General features: G+C 47.6%; 1 protein-coding gene across 1 annotated transcript in view; it reads left to right on the forward strand.

Moving 5' to 3' along the window:
- Positions 1–21,622, forward strand: part of LOC122390800 — a 37,093-nt gene extending 15,471 nt beyond the window's left edge. The window contains exons 2-9 of the mRNA XM_043384111.1: positions 12,859–13,163; positions 13,743–13,957; positions 14,227–14,424; positions 14,586–14,843; positions 15,360–15,506; positions 15,927–16,140; positions 16,555–16,679; positions 21,043–21,622. Of these exons, the coding sequence (XP_043240046.1) occupies positions 12,859–13,163; positions 13,743–13,957; positions 14,227–14,424; positions 14,586–14,843; positions 15,360–15,506; positions 15,927–16,140; positions 16,555–16,679; positions 21,043–21,110 (1,530 nt within the window). The 3' untranslated portion in view covers positions 21,111–21,622. The remainder of the gene's footprint in view (positions 1–12,858; positions 13,164–13,742; positions 13,958–14,226; positions 14,425–14,585; positions 14,844–15,359; positions 15,507–15,926; positions 16,141–16,554; positions 16,680–21,042) is intronic.
- Positions 21,623–23,743: the final 2,121 nt, after the last annotated feature.

The raw sequence follows: 23,743 nt of genomic DNA on the forward strand, positions 1-23,743 counted from the left end.
CCGAGGGGGGGGAGGCGGGTACGACCCCCCTCTCGCCGTTTCGCCCCTGGTGGAGCTAGCGCGTCGCGGAAAAAAACGATCGTGTGCGCCGTTACGAGACGCAGAGATTGGTACCCGATTTTAAGGTCCTAGGTCAACCGGTGACCTCTGAGGTCAGGTCAAGTGTCCCAGGGTACGATTCAGTTTTTGGTGAATAACTTCGCAAAAAACGGCCGCAGAGCCGCGATTTTGGCAGCATCGTGTTCGCCTCACTCAGGCGCGTCGAATGATATGCTTTTTGTCCGGGTCAGGTCAACTTGGGGTGTTGACCTCAGGTCAAGGTCAGGTCAGCACCCCCAGGTCACAAAGTTGGTCGAAAGAGGTCATGTCGCATATCATTCGATTCGGCAGGTCTTCCTGAGTCCATTGGTGGCTTTCTCGACTCGCTAGCTCAATTTGATCAAGAGTTATTGACGAAAAACTAATATGACCTTGATGACGTCATAAATGACGTCACACAAGGTCAACATTGCAAAAGTGACGCATCTAACCTTGCAAGGAGTGCATCAAATCACGATTCTGTGTGCTTGAGATAGTTGGAGATCGTTCCCGGCGCCAGAATAGCAGTTTTCATTTTTCCCCATTGACTTATAATGGTGAGGTCACGAAAATGACCTGACCTCATATGACCTTTAGGAAAAATCCAAGATATACAGGTTGTGAGACTCATAATGGATACTAGATCCTGCAAGTTTCATTTCCCTGTGACATCTCCTCTGGCAGTGAGGGCGTTGCGAAGTTGCGACATCTGAAGACCGTGCAGAGGTTCACTTATGACGTCATAGGTCAGTGACCTGACCTAACCCAAAAATGCGGTTGGTGTCAAAAGATGCGGCTTGGATCAAAGGTCAGGTATGCCAAGTTTCAGCTCTCTATCGCCAGCGTGTTCGGAGCTATCGCGAAAAAACCCTATGGGGGGCGGCACCCCCCCCCCCCCCTCGGCCGGCGAGGGTTAAGCGTTGCTCTGCGGGTGGTATATGTGTATTAACTCGCCATGTGGCATGTCCAGATTCTAGCTAGAGGGTAAGCAGACTTGCCTGCCTTATTACTCGTAAATATACACCGTACCACTACCCACAGTCTGCAGTAAGGTAGCTACTCAGCATCGGATATTGTCCCCGCGGGTGTCGAGTCATTGGGATAGCCCTCACTGAAAGAGTTGAAACTACTCGAGATATTGTAAACGCATATCCGTGGATGGCGAACCTTTACATAACCCGGCACTAGGGTTGTTAAAAAAAACCGAATTTTGGAAAAGTATATGGGCTCATGGCTCATGTGGTGCGGTATTCTTTTCTGAGTCCAATGATACCTCTTTTTTCGAAAAGTATTACTGCTAGGCGCTGCTCAAACGGCTTAAAGAGGACCATGTTACGCCCGCCGACCGGCCGGTGTCAATAAGGGCGAGAATTCGACGCCGCACGGCGGCGGCAGCGCCTTATCGGCACCGCGCGCCACGACATCTGCCGGGCGGCCGGCTGGGCGGTGGGAAGTTATAAGTGCGTGGTCTTATTGCACACGATCGGGGTGAACTATCCCATGTTTTCGGGGCGGAAAGTTTCAGTGCAGCATCGGTGCGTCTGCCACGGTGGTCTTTGTCGATGGTATAGAAAATAACTCAAGCAGAGCTCAGAAAAGACTGAATGATTCCGGGTACTTGCCTCGAAACAATCCGTTTCAAGAATACAGCTGCCTTCTTAACGTACTGTATTACTTGTTAATTCTTCAAAAAGCAAGCTCTGAGCAATAACAGACTTCTTTGCATTGCTGTTGACAATTTAAGTTGCTTTTGGACGGTGGCTCGCAGCCCCAATATGCTGCCGCGTAACTCTATTCCAACGACGAAACGGCAACGTAGCGAGAATCGAAAATTTAACGAAGTAGGTACAACAGGAGCTGGCAAGGCTCCTGCATTGGTTTATCCGTCATGAGTGACACACCGGGGTAATGTGTCACGTCAGGGCAGAGCTGTGTTCTATGCCGGGTCTGGATTCGGGTCTTGATCGGCATCGGTGGGCACGGCCGCCCTGGCCGGACTGCCGGCGTCGCTTATGCTCGAAGGATTGGATAAACGGCGCTTGATTTATATGAGTAGGTACTCCGGCGAATGACCTGGCGTCGATTCTGTTGCCCCAGCATCTGACATCAACGTATCTGAATAATGACATTGGTGACGCCTATGCTCGTTAAAGCCACCCCCAAACTTGGGCCGATGACTGTCGGGTCTCCTCCATATTCTGTCCTTGTGCATACTGCATTGCCAGCCCCTGCTGTACGTATATCGTGAATTTTCGATTCTCGCGAAGTTGCCGTTTCGCCGTTGGAATAAAGTTGCGCGGCAGCATATTGGGGGTGCGAGCCACCGTCAAAAACTAACGTAAATTGTCAACAGCAATGCAAAGAGGTGTGTTATTGCTCAGGGTTTGTTTTTTGAAGAATTAACAAGTGATACGGTACGTTAAGAAGGCAGCTGTATTCTTAAAACGGATTGTTTCGAGGCAACTACCCAGAATCACTCACTCTTTTCTGAGCTCTGCTTGAGTTATTTTCTATACCATCGACACAGACCACCGTGGCAGACGCACCGATGCTGCACTGAAACTTTCCGCCCCGAAAACATGGGATAGCTCACCCCGATCGTGTGCAATAAGACCACGCACTTATAACTTCCCACCGCCCAGCCGGCCGCCCGGCAGATGTCGTGGCGCGCGGTGCCGATAAGGCGCTGCCGCCGCCGTGCGCCGTCGAGTTCTCGCCCTTATTGACACCGGCCGGTCGGCGGGCGTAGCATGGTCCTCTTTAAGCCGTTTGAGGAGCCCCTAACAGTTAATACTTTTCACCGTTCCATGCTTCTATCCTCAGGAAACAGAAATCCTTCTCCTCCACGCCTCAACCCCCCTCCGGGCTGGACAGGCAACTTTATCTCATGCGGGCTGCTCCCTTGGAGCGGCACCGCTGCTCCTGAGGGAGCGCACCCCGTAGCCGGGTGCAGTGAGTGCCTTGGGGCTGAGTGGCCTGTCCTCTGGACGGGCTCAGCCCCGGCGACTCACTAGGGTGCCTGCCCAGACCAATGTCTCCCCCTAATTCCTATCATCCTTCCGGCTCTGCAATGGTCTTGTCGACCGAAAGGGCCTAACCCAACAAAACAAAAACTAATACTTTTCAGAAAAAAGGGCATCATTGGTCTCAGAAAAGAAAACCGCACCACATGAGCCATAAGCCCATATACTTTTCCAAAATTCGGTTTTTTTTAACAACCCTACCCGGCACCGCCTGGGCTATTTCCGTACCCACATCAGCCTGGGGGGGGGGGGGTCGGATCCGACCCCCCCCTGTTATCTCGAGAACCAATGGTCGTATCGAGCCCCGCGAGGCGGCGTTCGAAAGGTCTCTACGAGACCTTCCCAAAGCACTCTTAAGATTTTAAGATTGAGGTCAACTTTCGGGTCAAGGTCAGGTCAAAGGTCAAATTCAGGGGTTTTGCATGATTAGGCTTACGGACAGCGGAATCGATAGCTGCTGCCCGAAACTCACCACAAATGACCTCAAAGACCTAGTGAAGGCACCATGTGCGTATAGGGGTCATACTAAGTACGGGTCAAGGTCAGGTCAGGTCACGAAAGGTCACGGTTTTCACTTTCTGCTACATGGGCGTGCGACACATGTTTTATGGCTTATTTTTCACGCCAAATCCGATGGTAATGGTTATATGTGACCCCAAGTCACTGTGCTGGTGATAAGTGTGCATTGAAAGCATAAAAAATCGTTTATTCCATACATAACTAAACGAGGGCTAAGAAAAAAAGTCAATTTTTCAACTTTTTATTTTTGACATAACAATGCACTTTTCTAGACGAGCTTTGTCCCAGGAATCTAGTGGTGCTATTTGTTTTCACATGCGATGTTCAGAAGTGCCTCTAATTCGCGAAAATGCTTATGACGTCACCATGCCGTATGCATGTTGGAGCTATTTTTTACAATTTGGGGGTCAAAAATCAAGAAAGAAAGTTGAAATTTGGGACATCTAATGTTCTAATAGAGCTCTATAACATATATTCCGGTTTTTTTGGAAATTCTCAAAATTTTGGATTTTATAAGCTGTTTTCAAAAAAATACAGTTTTTTGAATTTTTAGGGGTGAAAAACGCATTTTATGGAAAATCCGAGATAGCCATTTTGAAGAACTCGTTGAGCTGCGTCTTGTCATGTCCTTAATTTGCAATTTGCTTAAAACCTCGATTTTTGGCGATTTTTTAAACATTTACCATTTTTTTGACTGAAAACGCCATGTAGTTACATCACTAAAATCGATATATCTATAAAAAATTGAAAATTTTTTCTTAAAAATTGCACAAGAGACGTCAAATTGATGGGGGAGAAGGTATGCGAAGTTTCAAGTTGATAGCGCAAGCGGTTCATGAGTTATTCAAGAAACACAGAGGGGGGGGGGGTCGGATCCGACCCCCCCCCCCAGGCGGTCGCGGGATAACCTGCTCTGAAGGAGTTGGATCTACTGGCACAACTAGATGGCGTTGTCTCATACAGTTTTGAATTACAGCAATTAACTTTTTTTGCACCAATGATATACTGGCACATTGTTTGGCGGTTTCAAGTGGGGGCGAAAGTACAACTGTTAGGGTGCATCTTTAAAACCTCTGCAGTATTCATCACGGGACGATTGGCAACGCCTTTTCTTCCGAAACTACCAAGTGAAACCATTTAGATTCTTATATAGGTCACGAAAGCAGTCGCGAGACCACCGTTCCGTGCTTCTATCCTCAGGATACTGAAATCCTTCTCCTCCACGCCGCAACCCCCTTCCGGGCTGGACAGGCATCTTTATCTCATGCGGGCTGCTCCCTTGGAGCGGCACCGCTGCTCCCGAGGGAGCGCACCCCGTAGCCGGGTGCAGTGAGTGCCTTGGGGCTGGGTGGCCTGTCCTCTGGATGGGCTCAGCCCCGGCGACTCACTAGGGTGTCTGCCCAGACCAATGTCTCCCCCTATATCCTATCATCCTCCCGGCTCTGAAATGGTCTCATTGGACCGAAAGGGCCTAACCCAACAAAACAAAACAAACAATCGCGAGACCACCGTTCCGTGCTTCTATCCTCAGGATACTGAAATCCTTCTCCTCCACGCCGCAACCCCCCTTCGGGCTGGACAGGCAACTTTATCTCATGCGGGCTGCTCCCTTGGAGCGGCACCGCTGCTCCTGAGGGAGCGCACCCCGTAGCCGGGTGCAGTGAGTGCCTTGGGGCTGGGTGGCCTGTCCTTTGGACGGGCTCAGCCCCGGCGACTCACTAGGGTGCCTGCCCAGACCAATGTCTCCCCCTAATTCCTACCATCCTTCCGGCTCTGCAATGGTCTTGTCGACCGAAAGGGCCTAACCCAACAAAACAAAACAAAAACAAACAATCGCGAGACATCTTCTTGATCTCGGGCGGTCTGTACGACTACCGGTGACTGGGTCATGTCGAATTTTCTATGGGAATTCGATTTGACCGTTCCCACTGACGTGAACTTTCTCACCGATGTTTTCCAAGTGTGAGATTGTCATAATATAGATAATTTCCCTCAAATATGGTCAAGCGTGGGAGTTTTTTATTGGCCCTCCTGACTTGGTCGACGAAGGGTAGGCGTGGAGGGTAACCCCTTTTAATCATACCTGCTCTGAGCGACCACCCTTGTGGCGCAATTGGCAAGTGCGTTCACGTTTGGCGTGGGAGGTCCTTGGATCAAAGCTGACCTCTGGCAGCGTTTTCCTCGGCCGGCTCCTACCCAGGAGATGGCAGTAACTGGGGAGTGTTCGCTCGGTCGTGGGGATTACCGCTGTGCCAGCCAGCGTCCCCGGCCACAGATACACGGGCCTGATCCGCCTTTAAACAGATCCTTCGGTCCGGTGACATGTCCCGAGGGCACGGCCTCGCTTCATGTCCCGGAGCAGCCCTCTGACCTGCCGGGCCCGAGAAATCGGGATAGCCCCAGCGTGCGCACCAGTGCGGTGCCACCTGGGGTGCGTGACAGGAAGCGTGCGGTCAAGGCTGTCCCGCGTAGCGGGTGCCGAAAACGATTCGTACCACTGCCGTGTATATGTTACGGCCCGTTTGAAAACCCGGTCCGTATTAATACTGCCCGGCCCGTATTAATACTGACCGGAGGCCTGGCCCGTATTAATACGGCCCCCGGTCAGCATTAATGCGGACTGCCTCGCGGTCGGCATTAATACGGGCCGGGCAGTATTAATACAGGCCACTTTTTTCCTCGCGGCCATATCAAGACTTGGCCCATATCAAAACTAGCCAACTACAGTCCTATTGCTGTTACGGACTAACTACAGTCCTGTAATTAGTCCTATTTCATGTCTTGGCAAATGCTCCGTAGGCCTGCAGTGACCCAAGGTCACCCCCTGAGGTGACCTTGGGTGAGGTGTTAGACCTGCTCATATTCTCCTAGGCAACATCTAGATGAATACCGCTAGTTGTCTTTACGGAATCATGAAATGTCTTCGTTTGTTTTCTCTACATGATATTTTGAACTGTTTTGATCATGTATAATAACATCTATTTTATCGAGCACGCTTTGTTCTATATCATTCGCGAGCATTAGTTACAACTGCTTGTCCTATTCGCAGCCTTTCGATCTTGATTCGCTAGACTCGGGGACTAGTTCCGGAATTGTAGGAACTAGTACGGGGGGGAGTTGGGGGAACGCCGAATACTTTTTTCTGACGCCCGTAGCACGCAAGGTAGACAACATAAGCTATTCTTGTTGGCGTCATTCGAGAGGCCAGTCTTTTGCCTTTCAAACATAACAGGCGCATTTGATGAATTCGCATACCGTTAAGCCACAAACTAAAAATATCAAAGGAGGGACTTTTTCGGCGTTGCCCCGGACTGCGGGGAAAGCCGTAAATGGGAGAAATGATTACGGGAATGCCGAAATTGATGTTTTGCTATTTTATCTCAAATTTTATCCAGAATTCGTCAAAGCTGACACGCGTTTTAAGAGCTTGAGGACGCTTGGTGCACACTGGAAGTTATAATTGTGTGATATAATAAGAAAAGGCCAGGTAAATCATTCCTTATGGTAACAGGCCGTTGTGTCGGTTGAAAGTGTAATTTGTGTGACTAAAAATTCGCGTTGCTATTCTACAGCAGTAAAGTCCACGTAGCGTGCTTTAACGTGCGTAATTGCACGTTTTCGGCATTACCCCAGCCAGCCATACTTTCATTTGCAGGCCCATAACTTCAACGTGCCGTATAAATTTCAAATAGGCAGCACACTTATGCAAAGACAGGCTGAAGATTACTTGACCGAATTGGCCAGACAAACGGTAGCATAATGAGTAAGAAATGCAGCTTCAAAGGCGCATGTAGTACAAGGAAGTAGGAACGCGTACCTTGAAAACGCTCTTGGCGCCCTCACAGCCGAAGTATTCCGAATGACGACTCGTAACAAACATGCGATAATTGTAGTCACTTAAGCTTCAGAGCATCACTGACAGCTGGCATCCATGTCGTACGGTTTTCGAAATATCTCGAATTTCGGCTTTGCCCCAACTCCGGCATTGCCCTAACTTGCCCTATGGAATGGTTGTGGATTCGAGGCGTGACTGGCGAATGTTCACATAGGGCGTTCAACTTTTATCAGTAAGCCACTATCAATATGGGCATGCATTCATAGCTAATGTAATTGATTTTGAAGCAAACTGATATTTTTTTTCACTTAAAGGTGGGCAGCATTAATACTGCCCACCTAAATCGGCCGCATTAATACCGACCGGCAAGGCGGCCGGCATTAATGCTGACCGGCCCGCATTAATACGGGCCGGACCTCCGGTCAGTATTAATACGGGCCGGGCAGCATTAATACAGGCCGGGTTTTAAAACGGGCCGTAATATATAGTGTACTAACCCAGTATGAATGTGTGCTACTAACGACAAAAGCCCGGGTCGGGCAACAAAAATATTTAAAAAAACCTGCTCTGAGCGGATATAACCGCTGAGGCAGATACGGCTACACTGCAATGGGACCTTACTGTACTCCTGGGAGGGTGGTTAAAACTGGTTGCGGATAGGGGTACCCGCGAAACACCGGTTTACTCGCCGGCCCTGGGTTAAACTGTTTTCAGTGTGTCACAGTCTTCTCATGTTGTCTTGTCATGTTGTCACAGTCTTCTGCGTTAGAACGCTCAATAATGAAGGTTGTTTCGTTAACATTTCGAATAGGTGTATATGAATCTAGGAAATTATGTTCGTAGATTTCCGATTTCGATTCCTCCAGCAGTTGGAGCCTGGAGGGGCTCAAATACCTACATTACGAGCCCTCCCCCCAGCCGAAAGTTGGAGGGGCTCAGCCCCCGCTAGCCCCTCCCCCCCCCCCCCCCCGGTTCCCGCGCCACTGCGGCCAGTCCAGTTCAAATACGTGTTGCGTTGCACCATATACTGTTATTCAGTCATGGCTGTCACCGTGATTGTTGTTCGCGTTGAACAACTTGCTTCCTTTACACCAATGACCAATGGCGGTGTTTTGCTGTGATCGGGCCCCATATCCTTCACGTGCTGAATCTGTCGTTTGTGTCAGGGCAGGTCCCAGCCATCTGGAAACGTGCCATTGTAGTGCCGATCCACAAGTCAGGTGATAGAGCTCTGCCGTGTAACTTTAGGCCCATCAGTGTCCTTAGTGTTATGGGAAAGCTAGCTGAAAAGGTCATCAGTTCGCAGCTTGTTGAATTTGTGGCAAAAACCCAGGCGCTGTCACCCTCCCAATATGCTTACCGCCCCAAACATTCGGCGGAGGACGCTGTGGTAGACATGATAAGTACTATAGCCACAAACCGCGATTCTGGACGTGTGACCTGCATCAGTTCATGCGATCTCTCCAAAGCGTTTGATGCCGTGGACCGCGAGCTACTTTTTACAAAGCTTAACTGGTACGGTATATCGGACCACTGGTTCAGGGACTACTTTCGAGGCAGGATGCAGTCTGTACGAGGCAGCGACAGCCTCGAAACTGTCGATTTTGGGGTCGTCCAGGGCAGCACTTTGGGTCCAGTCCTGTTCAACATGTTCACCAATGACTTGCCTAGTCACTTATCAGATGCCTGCAAAATCATATCCTATGCAGACGACTCTGTGCTGCTACACAGCGCTCCTCCTACTGAGAACGGGCTTCTCGAGCTAAAAAGAAACGTAGAGAACGATTTGACAGTGCTCTCCGCATGGTTTCAATGCAATGGTTTAAAAGTTAACCCAGCCAAAACCGACATGACTCTGTTCGGAACACAGTCATCTATCGCAAAAACCGTCAACTTTCGAATCACCTTCGACGGAACTACTTTGAAACCCACTGACCACATCAAAATTCTCGGAGTCATAATAGATCAGAATTTATCCATGGAGAAGCAAACCGCCCGTGTAGTGCAGCGCTGCTACGGAATTCTCATCACACTCAGAAAGCTGTGTGACACCCTGCCACCATCAACTATGGCTACTCTCATCCGCGCCCTACTGTTAACGCCAGTCCCCATGAGACCCTAATTTTTCGCAATTATTTTTAAATGCGTGGAAGAATTTCAACCATATTTAGGAAGTAGCTGTTTTAAGACCTGCCGAAACTTTTTCTTCAAATACATTTTGTCGTCACTTAAATATTTGTGGCACTTGTCATTGACTCGTAATGTTAACTGTTTTTCCATCCTGGATAGAGGCTTTCTACGTCATGACATTAGGCTCCGCCCATGACTGCGGCATTGACCCGTGCCCATCAGCGACCTCTGTACAAACGACACCCCTGCCATCTGTAAAGGACTATGCATTTCGCTGACGCTTCACGTGCTATGAATCAATTGCAGCAGACGGTCAAGTAAATGTTAGGCTCTTGTTGACTCTTGTATATAGGACCAAGAGGACCATCACTCCTCAACCTACTGCTCACACGCTTCGAACAAACGTTAACGATTCCTAACAAATACCATTTTCGATGTAGGATAGGTATCTGTTTGAAATACGAGCGAGCCTTATGATGTGAAGTGAAGGCAATTAACTTAATATTGCGTTGTTCGATGGTTGCATAGCGATGTACAAATCGGCAGCTACTTGGTGACATCCGACATCCCATAATCGCATTATCTGCAACGCCATGGGCTTTAAATATAATAAGTGATAGGAAACATTTATTAGCTCTCCGCATCCGGACCGCATCCGGACCGCATCCGGACCGGATGCGGCCAGCGTGCGGCGACATTCCGGACGGACTCCGGACGGAATTCCGTCGCAGTGGACGGCGGCCTTAAGATGTCTCCGGCCTGACGGGGATCGGTCGGCGTGGGAAACGTTTCTGTCACAATTTTATGTTTACACCCTCGTAACTCAAAATGTTACCAAAATGTTACCAAAAATGTTACAAAAAATGTTACCAAAATGTTACTGTACGTACAAAGTCTAAAGTCTCAAAGTCTTCACAGATATTTTGACGCGAATCGATCGTAATCAGCGGTAAGCAGCGCAATGCAAAAAAGACGGAACCGTCCGGCGCCGGCACAGTCTACCAGTCAGGCGGCGGGTAACGGCCGGCGCCGGCCGCCGCTCCGGCAGGATGTTTGACATTACATCACTAGAAAAGTTGTAGGCCGATTACTTATTGTTTACACAGTAATGCTCGCAATTTTCATTATAGGGAGGTACCGATATTTGACATCAATGGCATGATAACGGCGTGAGTAATTGTCGAAAAAATGTAAGGGTGGGCGAAATCCCCCTCCCTTGCCCATTTCACTGAGCGTGTTAAAGGAAGGGTGCCACCTTCCGAAATTTTTGTTCTATGAATCTATTTTACTTATTTGAATTTTTAGACGTGGTTAGCGCGTCCACAATATACAAAAAACCGAAACATTGCATTTAATACATTGGCCAAAAAAAAAGATCGTTGTTTATATCACCACTACAACTCAAGGTCGTTTGATGTGGCAGCTAGGACGGCTGGCATATCCTGTTGCCATGGCAACATATCATTCTGCCATTTGCATTGATGGCGCAACTGAGACAAAAAGATGAACGAATAAAAAGGAAGAAGATAACATGATTTGAACTAAGTTGTAGTAAGTAAGTTGAACTAAGTAAGATACGTCAAAAGAACATCAAATAAGTCGAGTAAAGGTTTTTCCTTTACAATGCTTAAGAGATCTATGGAACCCTTCACCCTTCATGCAACTTACTAGAAAAACTTCCCAATTAAAATTTTAAAACTTAAGTGTATACCATAAAGAAAAAATATACCCTTTCAAAATGATAAAACATGCTTCAAAAGTATAACTTTTATACATACCTTTGCTGATTTCATGTTTTATAAAATACCCTTAACACGACGAGGAAATAGTGCTGAAGATTTTTGCCTGCCCGAATGCTGGCAGCAAAACTCGCAAATGATAACTTCACGTGCGGATTCAATGCTGACCGTCTCGAGCATAGGTAAGTGAAGCCGGTTTTTAGGTTCATGTGAGGCTAATCTTGTAAAAACTGCGTTGTGTCCAAAAGGTGGCACCCTTCCTTTAATCATGGCTAACTTTATGGGTCAGGTTCCATCTGGTCACGAGTTGTTTCATCATATCCTTCGCCCCAGTGGGGGGGGGGGCATATATTACCACCCTGTCGCGTTTTTTTGCGTCTGAATAAAAAACCGCGGCGCATAGCGCCGCGCCGCTTGGGGTTGCTTTTGGTACATCAATTTTGGACAAAGTGTGAAATTTTTGACCCCAGGTCATGTCAGGTCAGGTCACCAGGTCAAGTTAACTGACCAAGCCTAAAAAAGTTTGCAATCATGTCCAGCCTGCAGTGTTTGTCAGAAAGGTTTTAACCTTGGTGGATTACATGCTGTTATGGACGCATACAATTTGTATATCTCGGATTTTTATATCCGTGACCTAAGGTCAGGTCAGTGACTCAGTGGCGTGACCTTTCCATTACAAGTCAATGGAGAAAAATGAAAATGCCTCTAGATCCGTGTGTACGCATAGGAACAGTCCAAATATTTCAGAATCACAATGATTTAGTCCACTCGTGATGACCAAGGTGTCATTTTTGCTGATAGCCTCTAGAAAGGTCACCCGAGGTCATTTGAGGCTACAAACAGTTTTTTTGCCAATAACTCGCGATGGAAAGAGATAGAACGCTGGGGATGGTCTCATTGTGTTTGTCTTGTTGAGACGCATCGACTGATATGCAACATGACCTTTTCCGGTCAGGTCATGACCTTGACCTGAGGTCAAATTTTCAAGTTGACCTTTCAAGGTCAAATTATAGTTCATTCGACGCGTTTCGGCCAGGGGAACACGATTCTGGCAATAGCAATGTCATGGCTTTTGTAGTCGAAAGTTATTGTCGAAAAACACTTTTCGTAAAAACAGCTATTTTTGGAGTTTTTGCCCTTTGGAGGCTAAACCGTTGACCTGAGGTCAATATTGATAATGACCTTTTCAAAAGAAGAGTTCAAAAGCTATCGATTGCTTTTCCCTGCGTTTTTCTAGCTACCATAGGTCCTGAGATAGCGGCATGTTTTCTGAAAAATATAATGACAATTTGCAAATTTTGACCTTTGATGACCTCTGGTGAACCCAATATTGCTCTAAGGTGAAAAATGACCGAAATACTTTCAAACGTACGCATTGAGAGCTATCGACTGCTTTTTACCCCATCTTTCTAGCCCTCTTAGTTTTTGAGTTAGAGGTGGGTGGTAACATATGCCCCCCCCCCCCCCCACTAGGGCGAAGTTGGCTGAGACCGCCACTGGGGCGCGGGATATCATCATTGTCCATCTGTTTCAGACGGAGATACAACAACTTCAAGAGAAGATGGACAGACTTGAGCAGGCGCTGATTGAAGAACGCTCTGCCCGACAAACCATAGAGAAAGACATTTGGAAGGCCATCGGTGGACTGCAGCAGAACGTCTCTCGGCTCGAGGAGAAATGCGACCGTCTGATAAAGGCTACTTGTAAGTGCCAGACAAAGACTACTGGCAACCTTCAGCAAGAGGAGACATGCGAACTTCAGCAAGAAGAGACAAACAACCGTCAGCAAGAGGAGACATGCGAACTTCATCAAAACGTGATGAGCAACCGTCAGCAAGGGTAAGGGGACAATTTGTGTGAAAAACATTTTGGGAAAATATTTATTAACGTAAATAATATTAACGACTTCGAAAACAAGTGAACGACAAGCGAATGACTTCGAAAACAAGTGCTCATCACCAGTGTTTTGTTTAAGTAACTTTTCTGTTGTAGGACCCCGGTGCAACCTCGTGAACTTTTAAACAGTCTGTTGATGTGCGCAGCGACACACCGAGGCAGCAGCAGCACTCACAGATTTGTATCCCACATCATCCAATCCTTCTTATCCTTATCATTCTCCTTGCCATTGTTCATTAATCACATATTCACCTCGGCTGAAAAGCTACGAATTGTTTGGATGCCGTTGTACGTATAATTAAATAAATAAATTTTGGGGGCAATTTGGGGATAAGAACAGCAGGGGTGAGGAACAATTGAGGCCAACCGCCACACTTTTAGTTGGACGGTTCATCTTAGTGGGTGGCGCTAGTGGTGCGGACTCCGGACTGAAGAAATGATTTGACACTGCAGCTTTGTAGAGATGGCTGATCCATCAGCTGTCGTCATCTGACGTCATATTGACGTCATCTCCTCCCCCAGTGACGGTGTGGACGTCATCACTCCGCCGGACGACGCTTCCAGCAAGAGTGACGTCATCAAGTCTGAAGACGTCACGACCGGGGCGGTGCCGGCGAGCGGCGACCTAAGGAAGTCTGAATTCAGCGGGGCAAACATCTACCACATTCATGGAGCGAACCTACTGAAGATGGTGCTGAGCAAGATGGATTGCTGGGAGATGATCCGCGCTAGACGGGGTGAGCGTCATCGCTGAGGTCATCTCTAGGTCAGCTTGGTTAGAGGTCGATGGAAGCCAGTTTGGTCTGATGTTGAAAGCTGTTGAGGATTTCCACTAACCAATCGACGTCCTGAATGCTACATAACCATAAAGTACCTATGTTAAACTATGTGTAACGCTATGAGTAAAATTGCAAACTAGCTATGTAATTTTTTGTGATCACTGACTGCGAGACTTGACGATGACCTGACCTGTCTCTTTTCACTTATTTTCCGTCGGTGCCGACAGTCTGTCGGAGCTGGCGGTCCGCCGTCGACGATATCGTCGACGACTGTCGGAGGAAGATCGCCGACCGGACCGCTGGCGGTGGTAGAGCCCCTGAGCCGGCCACGGCGCTAGAGCTGATGGTGACGGCAAAAGACAAGCCGGAAATGACCTCACTGAAGGCGCCGACCGCTGAGACGGACACCGACATCCGACTGGTCGGTGAGTCCTGCGTGGGACACACATCACACGATCTGGTGATTCCATGTGTCATGGGACCTGTCCATGTGATCGCTACTTCATTAACGGTGGGACTGTGTTCCATATATCATACCACTTGTCCATGTCATCACTACATCACTGACGGTGATGCTGTATTCCAGCGAACAGTTGCCACGCCCTGCAGACAGCCGACCTGCGCGGCTTCAAGCTGAAAGCCTCTGCCCTGCGTCGGTTGCTGCGTGCCAACGCCTCCAGTCTGTGTGAGCTGACGCTGCCGGCCGGCGTCAGCAACTGGCAGCTGGAGACGCTGCTGAAGCCACTGGAGACTCTAAAGGCACTAAATCTGAGCCTACCCGTGGACAGCACTGGCAAGTGGCTGTGGCTTCTGCCCAAGTCGCTGTGGAGACTTGACATCACTGGTAAGAGTGCCGTGCGGTACCAGATTACATCGTGCTGGAATAGAACCGGGAATGCGGACCGCTGCACTAAGCCGTTTACAGTCTTCCAGTCCTTATTTTTATTATTTATTTGATGTCTCTTTTGTTTCTATGGGTCTAATGATGTCCCAGGTCTCCAGGTCTCTAGGCTCTAAATTCCCGCACTTTTAGAACAATTTACTGTTTGCTATTATAATTAACTTCAAGCTCCATATGGTGTACCTAGTATGCTTTGCCTAGTCAAAAGACAAGTGACCTTTTTACCAAGCAGGAGTTACGTAGGAACATGTTAGATACTGGCTGCTACTGTATCGGATACTGAATACTCTCCTGGCTGAATACTTGAATACTTGCAGGTACTGACTACTGTGATGGGTAATGACTCTTCAGTCTCGACCATGGCACTGACTGCTCCTGTATTGGATACCGACTCTTCTGTGTGTGATACTGACTACTCCTATTTCCTGTGTTCGATACTGACTCTGTTTCTCTCCACAGGGCCGGGAATGACTCGGTCACCAGTGAACTCTGGTTATAGTAAACTGAGTGTCGGTGTACAGCTAGCAACCGACAAACTCCTGGACCAGCTGAGCGTTCTGTCGAACCGACAACCCGCTTACCAAGTTACCCATCTGACCATACTTGGTGAGCAGCGGCAGCACGGACAGACAGTCCATTGAACACACACCACGTCAGGGCATAATCCCTGGTTCTATGGAGTGTCTTGAATGTTATATGTAATATATAATTCTCACATTTACCTACATTTTATACCTAAGCCACTGTATGTCAGTTCTTATTAAAAGACCATACAACTAACAACATTAATATTTGATAATTACCGTTACTTGCTTTATGTCTGTGTTCGTCACTCTATCTTATACACGACCGTACACCTACACATGTATCTAATGGCTGTAAGGATGTCGATCAACTACTTTATCATATTTCACCAAAGTCACTGCTACCGTTTTTTCCGTGCGTGCTTTGTTTTACGGTTTGATATTTGGACCTGAGCCACCGTGTACATATGTTTGTATGTATGTGTGTCTGTGTGTTTAACAGAAACACCGTCCGTGACACCGGGAGCACTGGCACGTCTTCTGGCTTCCTTCACCAGCTTGAAGTACGTCAAACTTGGCACGGTCGGTGCCACTTTGGAAACTACGCTGGCCGCCCTCCACGGCTGCTCTGAGTTGAAGACCCTGCATCTCACAGACCCGCGGCCCCTCACGGACATCCCTGCCCTGACCGAGTCAGAGGTGGTAGCGGTCAGCAGGTCAGTCGGCCGGCCGGCGCCGGCGGGTATTATGTGTAAATGAAGTCAGACAGACAGACATTCATACATACATACATACATACATACATACATACATACATACATACATACATACATACATACATACATACATACATACATACATACATACATACATACATACACACATACATAGACATCAATACATAAGACCATTTGCGAGTCGCACTACCCCAGTCCGGACATTTCATCTAGCGGTATTCACATCTCCGTTCCCCTGTGTGGGTCGTACGATGTCGATCCACAAATGATTCCTATGGTCTTATTTTGACTATTGTCAGTGTCAACGTGCCATGAAGTGTGGAGGTGACCGCTGGTGCCACTGTGTGTCACTGTGTCTCGCAGGCTGACCTGTTCTGTTCTGTTTTGTTACAGGATGGCAAAGGCCTGCAGGAAACTGCAGTATCTGTACCTAACCTCCCCAGCAGTAAACTGCCAGGCCGTCCTGACCGCCCTGCTGAAGACAGAGCTGGGCCGTACCATCGAGCTCCATGTCCCCAGTAAGTGACGGCGCCACTGACCACCCACACCAGCCGACACGGCGCCACCGGCCTCTCGGACACGCACCAGCACTAGACATTGCTACTACTAGATGCCGGCAGCGCTCGTGCGTTGCCTTGGGCCAGAATTGGAGGATCCATAGCCCAATGAAATGTGCATTATTTTGGAGGCCTTGCCTGGGACCACCATTGAACCGATTTTGAGGTTGATAGCTTAAAATTTCTTTGAGCCAGAGGACCTCACGTCAAAACGGTTTTCCGACCCCAGCACGTGCAGCCTGCACCCCTCGCAGACGGTGACCCCCCTGGAAACTGGTTCAAGGTGTTACCGATGTGTCCCGCCAGTATGGCTTTGCCCGTGACCTCGGGTTGACCTGTAGCCTTGACAAAAAAATTCGTGTCACCGAAACTTTGAAGCGGAATAGCATGTGCCACGAAGCACCGAGCGAACCGAGGCCAGCACCAAAAGTTTACCTCGCCGGAGACGAATCAAACGGTCCCACTTTCGTCCCGATCGGTCCACCCATTTTGACTCCAGGTCCAAAAGAGCTTGGACAAACTCACTCACATACTCACTGACAAACAGGTTCAGCCGAACTTTTTTTCAGCGACCCACCAATGGGAATTTCCGGATGCAAAAGCATGCTATCGCATGCTTTTGATCCTCCAATTCTGGACTAGTACTACAGTAGTGTAGTGCTAGTAGTAGTCACTACAGTCTACACTACAGTAGTGTAGACGTCACTAAGACTAGACATCACTAGCACTTAACGTCACTAGCACTAGACATCACTACCACTAGAGGTCACTATCACTAGAGGTCACTAGTGACGTCACTAGAGGTCACTAGTGACGTCACACACGCCTCACATGATATGATTCCTTCTCAGACACCAGTCGGGAGGTATGGCGCACGTCACTTGCCAGCCGTACATAGGGGAAGCGGGGGGAGCACCGCCACCTTAAAGGGACCCTCCCACCTTAACATTAGTTTTGAGTTGAGATAGCCAAATTGGTGGCCATGGCCTGAAAATATCGGTTTGGGCATTCACAACATCGAAAAATGCTTAAATTCGGAGATATGGAATTTCAAACTTGCAGTTTTCGGATTCTAAGGGGCTAATGCATTGGTATGCCCCCTTAGAATTTGTGACGTCAGCGGAGATCTAACGATTTTTAAATCTTTTACTAAAACGTTTGGCAGCACGCGGTGGTATATGCTGCTTTGCGCGCAACAAATGCCGCACTTTCAAATAAAGTCGCTAGGAACAGCGGAGATCCCAAAAAGTAAACAAAAGTAAAAATCTAATATCTTGAAAACCGGTGAATATTTTTCGATGAAATTTGGTAGATATTCATTTTTGCTCTTTCTGAACCGAGCGACATCACTTTCATGCCAATTCATTAACTTTTTTGAAGGTGGGAGGGTCCCTTTAAGCATTTCTGCTCACCGAGCTGATATGCGTAGTAAAAACGAAGCTCTTTTGCACTCATGTGAAAGTAGGATTGTTTCCCTACATGTTGGCATAGCTTCCAGCGCTCCATTATAAAATTTCGCTACTTTACAGACGTCGAAAACAAGTCCTGCTTTTTTCGTCCTCCAAAAAATGTGCGGGTAGCACCGCCACTGATGGTGATGTTATCCACAGATCGGCCTTACGGTGACAGCCACCCTTGGAAGCGTTACTGCTGTCTGAAATAGTAACTCAAACTCATATAAGACACACAAGAGTTGGTTGTTAGTTTGTCACAGATCAGACTGTTTGTTGCGGACAATATGCATACAAAGCATGACAAATTCGCGTTTATTTCGAAACATCCAGTGAAGTCAAACGTGAGGTTAAAAAACAGACGACGTTTGCGGCCTAACTAAAGCTCTTCTCCGAGCTGAGTGAATCATCATTGCGGCTTTATCCATTTTGCCACCCCTTGGGGTAGCACCGCCGAGCATGGCGGTGTTACCCCACTCACAGTCATGGACCGACAACGCCCCGACAGCAAAACAAGCCGGGACGCGATTCTTCTGTAATTCCTTTCTCAACAAAGAGCACTTCATGCCCTCAAATTTAACGTAAAAATCAAGGCATTTTGACTTGAAATGACCACTTACTTGCTGCTCAAACATGCCAAATGATTACAACGATGGTTTGAAATTCATAAAATGGGCAATTGCGATCTCAAAATCAAATAAATCTTAGCGAAACCTACACTGTAAACCAAATTGACAAGTCTTGTGTAATATAACCAATCATCTCTTGGTATGTTTACCAACTGATACTTATTAAGCAAGCCGTTCTCTGGTGCATTGCTTGTCAGGTGACAACTACGAGTCAATAGTTATTATGCACACCAATTTCTCAGTATCCAGACCAACTCTACATTTGTTTCAACGTTTGTTTCTTAACCAGTTTTGGAAACTTGTTGCCGCATGGTTATTTAACCGGCGCCTAACTTGTACTGGTCAGCTGGTCAGCATACACATGGTCAGCTGCGCCTGACGTCAGACTTGGCGGACCAATCAGCGGTCGCCGCCCGCCGTTATAACGGCCCGCGCGGGCCCCGGCGATTTCGAACCAGCAGTTAATGCGCGGCCGCCGTGAAGCATGGATCAGCGACGAGGGCTGTTCCAGCATTTGTGCAGTAAAAAGTGAAATATGTGAACTGTGGTGTTCGTGCTGTGAGTGAGGCCCCCTCTGGCCTGCGGGACGCACTAGTCGTGCCTATAATACCCGCGGTCGAGACGCCTCCCTTCCCCTGCGCGCGCAATGTAAGTGGGCCAGACCTGTGCATGCACATGTGAGCAGATGTTTTGCGGTTGGTGTTTTTTATATATAAATACATTTATTTGTCTTTAATTCAACTCTTTGTATTTTTAGCTTAACTGATGGACATATATGGGCTGTAAAAGCTAATTTGGTAGGCGATCATGATTTATTCGAATTATCTGCCTGCGTGATCGTGCAACTGCCATGATTGTTATGGTCAATGTTCAGGAAATATTCGTCATACGGGCATGTTATACTTCTGGCTTGATTTGGTGCACAAAACCATGTCCTTCCAACAGCAGTTCTTGCTTCAAAGACTTATGTATATGCTGACGGTGCACGATAGGTATACCTACTGGGTAATGGGTATACCTACCTCATGCATTTACCACATCCATTCGAAAATATGCACTCGGAATTGTCTCCAGTCAATAGTATTAATTACGTGACCGTAATAAATACTTATGATTCCAGAAACTTCCAAATGGATGTGGTGTATGCAATATGCATTAATTGATTATATAACCCATCAGTATTTCGTTTCTTGTCAGCACAAGCCTTTGAGCAATAAGTTATGCCAGTCATGGTTTTGTGCACCACTTCCAGCCAAAAAATAACCTGTCCGTATAGAAAATATTTCCTGAATCAGTATCGTGGCAATTGAAAACGAACGCGAATCGTAAGTTGTTAAGGTTATCAACGCAAACAAAGCGATTGTAAGGAAGAACAAGTTCGAACAGAGCGTTAGTGCACTTACTTGTTGACAATTTGTAAGCTAGCAATGCCCAGTCAAAGGCTAGTTCATCAACAAACCAGGGGTTGGTGAACCGACAAGGAAACGACTATGCCTATCCAGAAGTTAGTAGGTCCACAAGGCCCAGACTAGTACTCAACAAGGTGACGCCTATGCGAATTGGAACCAAACTTGTAAACAAACTGTTAGTTTGTTGGCCAACAAGCCTGGGGTTGGTGAATCGACAAGGCATCCACAAGGTGACGCCTATGCGAATTGGAACCAAACTTGTAGACAAACTGTTAGTTTGTTGGCCAACAAGCCTGGGGTTGGTGAATCGACAAGGTGACGCCTATGCGAATTGGAACCAAACTTGTAACAAGGAGCCAACTTGTAGATTTGGTTTACAGTGTACCTCACGCGGCGTCCCGTTTCCGTTCGGACACCGAAATGGCGGGTGTTTACATTTACAATTCAGAGTTTTGCCGATAGAGAGGATGGCGGTGTTTCCCACATGGCGGTGCTACCCCCGCTTCCCCTATATTGACAGTGTGTGTTTCTCAAACTGACGTCACACCGTCAATATGGGCTCGGTGTTTGTGACGTCACTGTTCAAACGGTACAATATGCTTTTTATGCATTTGTACTGATTGGTTTTATCATTTACACAATCAGCCAACGTGATACAATGTTATGTGAGTGACGGCACACTTTTCTGCATTAGCTGTTAATGACGTCACACTAACGGCTCATTGACAGTGACTATATCTCAAGGTGATGTCACGTGACACGTCATCAGTCTGAACTGGCTGTCTATGACGTCACTATCCGGCGTTGTGTGTAACCAGACATGCTCTCCTTTCAGGGGCTGTACTTGGACGGCTTAGCCAACCGCCCAACGGCAGTAACGTCCGCGTGGGTTACTTGGGCTAAACCCCCATCAGGCCGGTGCCTCGCCGGCTGCCGTGCCGGCGGTGGTGTCCAATTCCGACAACAGATGGCAGCACCGTCTCCCGTCGGCAGCGCCGCACTTTGAGTCGTCCCGCCTGGCCTGAAACACGGCCATTTTATCGCTGCATTCGAGACCAGGAAACCCCACGGAAAGGGCATATCATAGATAGTGGTTATGTGACACGTTCCAACACAGAGGTTTGTGGTTTTGTAAGTACGTTCTAGCGCGGGGTTTTGTGTCGCTATTGTAGGTCCCCGGTTCGGGTTATCCAGAGCACACATGTAGCTTACGTTGATAATTCTGCGTTATATAGCCAGCTTGTTCACTAATCGAGACAATTACACGGCCTGGATTGCCGTCCAGCCATCGGAGAGAGCCTTTGTGACCGTGACGTCACGTGTGTGCTTCCGTTGTTCAGCTGAGTCGTGACTCACAGTGACTCTGTTTGGTGGCGAGTCACGACCGAGTGTGAAATACACGGCTGTTAATCGCGGTGTCCGTCTCTGCCGCGGTGTGTTGTGGGCGGGTCCGTCGTGTTATGGAAAATACCCCAGTCATGTGCCGGTTAACTAGCATAGGGCTCCACGCGTGACTTTACTCCTGAGTTACTCAAATGCAGTATCAATGGTACCTGAGAAGTCCCACCTGTTAATTTTTGGAAGAAAACGTTTAACACCTATGTAGTTCACCTATTTAACACTGATCTAACACCTAGCGTAACCCTCACGTAACACTCATGCAACACTCACGTAACACTCACGTAACACGGCACGTAACATTCACGTAGCATTCGCGTAACATTCTCTACAATCAGAGAACACCTGGGTGGCATTCGGCTCGATGAAATTGATGATGTTTTTGCGAGGAATACAATGAGCATAAAACTGGGAATAAACATTGACCTATTTCTCGAACAAATACAATCAAAGCCAAAAGTGATATTGAATATGGTGACCTTTCGGCTACAAGCCTTTGTCAAGCCATTCAACGCCATGGTTTGCCAAAGGCTTGTAGCCGAAGCTCACCACATTCAAAAAATCTTTTGGATTATATTTTATTTGTTCCAGGAAAAGGGCAATGTTTCTTCACATCTTTTTATGGGTGATATTCGATGAAACTAAACACGACCATCGAGTACTGTGCAGGAGGAGGCGGTTGGTTTGTGCACAAAGGAATTGGCATGGCTGAAATGGAGGCCAGCTGGTTACGGAGTGTGCCTGGGAGACAATCTGTCAGAGCTGACTACTGAGTGTGTGGTCTGTCGGAGCTGGTTACGGAGTGTGTAATCTGTCGTTTATAATCTGTCTGAGCTGGTTACGGAGTGTACAATCTGTCAGAGCTGACTACTGAGTGTGTGGTCTGTCGGAGCTGGTTACGGAGTGTGTAATCTGTCGTTTATAATCTGTCTGAGCTGGCTACTGAGTGTGTAATATGTCGGAGCTGGTTACGTAGTGTGCCCCGGAGACAATCTGTCTGATTCTGGGGTCACCTGATTCACCTGAGAAATCTGCGCGCAATGATTGTGTCCCGTTCTGATGTGTCGGAAAGAAACACACGGGGATCGGAGAGTATGCTGCTGCAAACTCCACGCGTGCGCACAGAACTCGCTCGCCGGTCATTTATGTGCCGGGCTACCGCCGCCAGGAAATGCATGTCACCCGAGGCCCCGAACTCAGGAGGAGTCGTTATGTACATTTTCACTTACGGGGGCTAATTACCGAAAATTGCGAGAAAAGTTATGTTTAATTTTCAATGCGTTATAGCAGCTAAAGAAGTTATTTTATGACCATGCCCAGTGCCCACCGTGCTTACCAATTGTACTGATTGGTGATATCAGTTACGGAAAATAGTGATAACGATACCAAACCAAATACTAACAATAACCATGGATTGGAAAATACCGAAACCAAACCAACTCGGGAGATCAGGAAAATACCAACTTTTTACCAAATTCACAGCGGCTCTTTTACATTAGCGACGATTCAAAATACTAACAAAATACCAAAATGCACTAGCCTTGAAATACTAAATACCAACTTGGCATTGGTTTGGTATCGGTATACCAAAAAGTTGGCATCCGATTTACATCTCTAGTAGGTACTGACGAACCTCATACTTTTTAACTGGGACGCGTGCTCCACCACGTAGAGTTCAACACTCTACCAACTGAGCTACGGTACCGGCAAAGAGCACTTGTACGCAATTATCAAGGTAAATAGTTCACTTTTAACATGGGGGTTTTGAACTACAGGGTGTTCCATAATGAATGTGCATTTTAAATAGGCTCAAAATCTAAGTAATTGTATTCATAACACATAGAGCGATATACCATTGTATTGGCGAAAGAATGGCTTTTTCTGTCGTAATGGTTTCAGACACTTACATGCTTTCAGTTTTCGGCACTGGCGCCGTTTCTGCGGAGGCAGATTTCAGCCCTCCTGCAGACATGCCGAACCGCCTGCCTGACGTCCTCTGGCTTCAGCCCGCGAGCAAATGCATCCACGGTGTTTTGCAGTTCCAGAAGTGTAGTGGGAGGGTTGCGCCGTAATTCCGTAATGGTACGTTATGCTTTTCCTTGAAATGGTACCCATACCTACGGCGGACCGCAGTTATG

This window comes from Amphibalanus amphitrite, unplaced genomic scaffold (genome assembly GCF_019059575.1).
Source record: "Amphibalanus amphitrite isolate SeventyFive unplaced genomic scaffold, NRLGWU_Aamphi_draft 000409F_arrow, whole genome shotgun sequence".
NCBI lineage: Eukaryota > Metazoa > Arthropoda > Thecostraca > Balanomorpha > Balanidae > Amphibalanus > Amphibalanus amphitrite.